At 42.3% G+C, this 5,000-nt stretch overlaps 1 protein-coding gene across 2 annotated transcripts in view; it reads left to right on the forward strand.

Annotated features, from left to right (window-relative positions):
- LOC132092022 (1-phosphatidylinositol 4,5-bisphosphate phosphodiesterase beta-1) overlaps positions 1–5,000 on the forward strand; it is a 91,846-nt gene that overhangs the window by 68,418 nt on the left and 18,428 nt on the right. For both annotated transcript variants that reach the window (XM_059498075.1, XM_059498074.1), the window contains exons 8-11: positions 1–35; positions 473–639; positions 2,402–2,548; positions 4,958–5,000. The exon at positions 1–35 is cut by the window's left edge and continues 66 nt beyond it; the exon at positions 4,958–5,000 is cut by the window's right edge and continues 115 nt beyond it. In XM_059498075.1, coding sequence (XP_059354058.1) covers positions 1–35; positions 473–639; positions 2,402–2,548; positions 4,958–5,000 — 392 coding nt within the window. The remainder of the gene's footprint in view (positions 36–472; positions 640–2,401; positions 2,549–4,957) is intronic.

Raw genomic sequence — 5,000 nt, forward strand, 5'->3', positions numbered from 1 at the left:
CCACGGAACGACATCGATACGATTTTCTCAGAAATGTAAGTACCTTCTGCATTCTGATGGAAATAATCCAACCTCACCATCTACTGACTGATCTAGTTCACTCATCAATTGTGTATGTCGTTTCAGAGGTGGAGCAAGTTACATGAAGACTTTTTTTTTTTGTATAATGATTCATTTACAATAAAACCTGGAAACTGTGTTAAGAAATATAGCCTACACAAAATATAAAACTCTATTTAGATGTCATGTTCATGTAAACTAAACTTGTTTAGTAAAATGTAGAATGTGGTCATAAATGGCTGCAGTTGCTGGTTTTCATCATGTGTAAAGTTATTTCTTTCTCTGTGTGTGTGTGTGTGTGTGTGTGTGTGTGTGTGTGTGTGTGTGTGTGTGTGTGTGTGTGTGTGTGTGTGTGTGTGTGTGTGTGTGTGTGTGTGTGTGTGTGTTTGTGTGTTTCTGTACTGATGAGCAGTGGTGCTAAGATCCGGCCATACCTCACCGTAGAGCAGATGACAGACTTCCTGAACAACAGACAGAGAGACCCTCGTCTGAATGAGATCCTGTTCCCGCCCCTTAAAGCCGAGCAAGTGCAGGGATTGGTGGAGAAATACGAGCCTGACACCATGCTTTCACAAAGAGGTTGGTGAATTCTCCTGTCACTCAAACAGACTCCGCCCACTGTCTGTTGTTTGATCCCTGAGAATTAAAGCTGTAATGATTTAAAATGCTCAGATGTTGCTGAGCTGAAGGTTTGCTGTTCAGTGAATGAGAGTTTGATGTTATGTGAAAGTCAAAATCCCAAACTTCCTCTCTCCAGTCCATCCTGAATATGTATTACTTAAAAAAACTCTCTCTTTATTTATTCTTCTCTTTCACTTATTTGTACAATGTCTAATTGGTATTATGAGCACTTCCTGTGTCTGTTTACCTCTTTAAGAAGAATCGCTTTTTGTATTCCCCAAAATGACTAAATGTAATGTAAAGGTAAACTGCAGAAACAACATCACAGCCATGAGCTCATTAACATATGACCTGCCCACACATATTCAGTGTGAACTACACCAAACATAACAAGGCTCATTTCCATTTTATAAGGGGTAAAGAGTCCATTTCACAGTAAAAAGAAGAAAATTCTATCAAAAAACCTTTAAAGAGATGAATACAGATGTTTTTGTTAATAGCCATACTGTAGCAGCTCATGAGCCCTGTATCAGAGAAGGGTCCTTTACTGAGTCTAAACAAAGACTATAGAATGTCACTCTTATAGTTTTGAATGGAACGCTCAATATAGCTGCTCAACTGCAGGAAGTCCCGCCTTCTGAATGAAAGAGCCAATCACTAATCAGTAAAGTCAGCGCGTCACTGCAGCTGCCGTTAGAAGTCCCGGTTGCTATAGAAACAGTCAGCATTCTGAGACGTGCTATGGCTGATCTTTTAATAACGCTATTTGAGCAAAAGTCACAACATTTATGACACAGTTGTTGTCAGATTTTTTGGTGATTTCAATTATAAAAATTAAATGGTAAACTTAGTGAACCATTTTGGAGAATTTGATGTTTCCCCATTCAAAGAGATAGGAGTTGCACTTGCATACCTGATAGGCGTTTCAAAGATGGCCGCAAAGTGACATGACTTGTCTTAAAAGGACTTTGGTCTAACTCACTGCAAAGAACCATCAAAGAACCTTTATGTTTAAAAGATGCTGGATTGTAGTCTTCCGTGGAAATGCTGTCTGTCCTCATGAACCTCGTCTCCATTTCTGAGTGCACTGCATTAATGAAGTCTTCCTCCATGGTGTTCCCTCACGAGTCTGGAAAGGTGAGCGCTCCGCTGAGACGAAAGTCACCCTTTGATGCTTCATTAGAGGAAGAACTGTGTTAATTAGAGCTGTGAAAGTCTACAGAGGGCATGGCAGGATTAATTAGCATAAAGTGGCCAGAGGGACGGTGGGGATGTTAGATGTGCTAGACTCCACCTGAGAGCCAAGGAGCCCAAAGAAAATGGACTGGAATGAAAAGCGACTGGCTGACATTCCAACAGTTTGAGCTGTCACTTCTGCTGAACTCATGTGATGATTTCTTATTAACAAGGAAATGCTTGTAATATTTTGTGGTTGCAGTTGCATTCTTTCTTAAAATAATTATAAGTAGGTAAGAGGTGCTCATTCCTGTTCCTGTAGATCTACTGTACCTGTATTGATCCAAGTGTTCCTGAAAGCCTTCAGTAGCTGGTTCTAGTTATGGTACTAGACTTTGAGGTAGATATCCAGGAGCAAGGCTGAGCACTGCTGACATAGAGTATTTAAAGAAGGGAACCATCCACTGGTCTGAAGGTCTGTCCAGTACAGTCTAAAGTCTGCAAACATGCACAGGATTGTTGATATTGTTGTTTTGTGGTGCAGGGCAGATCTCGGTGGAGGGCTTCGGCAGATATCTGAGTGGAGAAGAGAACAGTATCATCCCTCCAGAGAAGCTGGACCAGAGTGAAGACATGACGCTGCCACTCTCGCATTACTTCATCAACTCCTCACACAACACCTACCTCACAGGTCAGCCAATCAGACGCTTCGCACAACACCTACCTCACAGTCAGCCAATCAGATGACTCGCACAACACCTACGTCATAGGTCAGCCAATCAGACACCTCGCACAACACCTACCTCAAAGGTCAGCCAATCAGACGCTTCACACAACACCTAACTCACAGGTCAGCCAATCAGACATCTCGCACAACACCTACTTCACAGGTCAGCCAATCAGACGCTTCACACAACACCTACGCCATAGGTCAGCCAATCAGACATCTCGCACAACACCTACTTCACAGGTGATCCAATCAGACTCTTAGCACAGCACTTACCTCACAGGTCAGCCAATCAGAAGACTCGCACAACACCTAACTCACAGGTAGGGATGGGTACCGAAACCTGGTATTAAACTGGCCCCGGGGCTAAATTATGAAAGACCGTAGTATCAGTAAGATCGGACGCTATCGGTTCTGCTTTCGGTACTGGAGGGAAAAAAATTAATGTACTATGTATTTTTGCTTAATAATGTTATCGTGCACATTTTATCTCACCAAACATTTCTAATGTGCGATCATATTAAGACGTTTGTCTGTGAGATCTGCGAGATCTCTCTTGCGCGCCGCGGAGGCTGTCTGTTAGTCACACACACACAACAAAAACGAGCGCAGCGCACACACACGCATAAGGGGCCGTTCACATATCGCGTCTTTTGCGCGCTAAAGTTAGTTATTTCAAATGTAGGCGTGTGGTATGCGTGCTCATAATGGAAGCGACGTGGTCGCGACGCGCACGCGGTGCGACGAGTTTGTTTTTTCCAGGCACGTCCACACTGCATCGAGTTAAAAACATCTCAACTTTTCAGAATGCTGCAAGCGCACCACAGGTCATGTACTGTAGCTTTCTCACCTTTTCCGTAACAACGTTGAAAGCTCAGCCAAGATGAAGGAACAGCTGATTTTTAAATTAATTTAGTAGCAGAGCTACTGCAAGGAGTTTTTAGTGCTGCAAATCCATTTATCCATTGCTGAAATTTCCGCGTCTTCATGGAGAGAGCAGGTCATGGTTGCTTAGCAATTGCACACTCCTCAGGAGCGCAAGTGCCCGAAGGCTTTGGGGGAAAAAATCAGAAAGCGGCGTGCCTAGCGTTTTCCACGCGTTTTTAGACGCGATATGTGAACGGCCCCTTACAGTACGAAAACTCATGCTTAATACAAAGAGTGACGATGGCGGAGACAGTAAAACGTTCCAAAGTGTGGTTATACTTCACTAGAATTGATGCAGACAACGCTGGTTGTCATAAGTGCAACAAACTTTTTGCATGTAAGGGCGGAAACACAAGCAATCTGTCAAAGCATCTTTCAAAAGTGCATTATGTGCAGACAGAGAAATGCAAAGTTTTCGACTGCCTAACACAACACAAAGTAACACAACACAAAGTACCGATAAGATTACCGTTAAAGGACTGGACCAATCAGATGACTCGCACAACACCTACCTCACAGGTCAGCCAATCAGAGCTAGTTACTCTAAGAGGCCATGTTTAGCCTTTGAACAAGAACTAATGTTTGTGGTATGCTCACAAATGTACAAATGAGTCCTCAGTGTTGATCGTTTGTGGCCTGAACAGATGATCCAGTGTCAATGTGGTTTCAGATTCTAACGCACTTAGAATTAACCATACGAATGATGATGAAGTGACAAAAACCTCCCTGCTATTTTTTTGCACTTATGTAGTTATTATTTGCACTCATTTGGTAGAATTATGATATTAATGTTAGTTTTTGAGCTAATTGGCTTTACTTCACTTAGACTCAGTTTCAGCACTTCCAATCAGTATACTTAATTTTATAATAAGACTCAAGATGTCTCACTAATGCATTTTTAGATTAATTTAGATGAAGTTCTGCCAGTTATCTCAATCACACAGAAAGAACATAATCACTCAAAAGATCAAAATATATGTGATTTCTGTAACATAAACCATTCTCCACTCTGACTAAAGTCTTTGCATTGAATTTGCTCTCAGCCGAGGTTCATTATTATTGTAGGTGAAATGGTGTACAGTAGAGAAACACTATATTTTAATGACCAAATTTCATCAGATCAGACAGGTCTCAGGGCAGCTGTGGCCTAATGGTTAGAGCGTTGGTCTTTTAACCCAAAGGTTGCAGGTTTGAGTCTCAGTGCCGGCAGGAGTTGTAGGTGGGGGGGAGTGAATGAACAGTGCTCTCTACCTCCCTCAATACCCATGACTGAAGTGCACTTGAGCAAGACATTGAAGGGGTTAAATGCTGAGCACCAATTCCGAGTATGGATTACCATACTTGGCAAATGATATGACTCAGCATCAGCAAAAATGGTACATTAGATATGAGTGAGAGTTTGTTATCGAGTCTCCTCTTGATGTCCAGTGTGTTATTTTTCTGCAGCGGGTCAGCTGGCTGGAAACTCGTCTGTGGAGATGTACCGGCA

Source organism: Carassius carassius, chromosome 18 (assembly GCF_963082965.1).
Source record: "Carassius carassius chromosome 18, fCarCar2.1, whole genome shotgun sequence".
Lineage (NCBI taxonomy): Eukaryota > Metazoa > Chordata > Actinopteri > Cypriniformes > Cyprinidae > Carassius > Carassius carassius.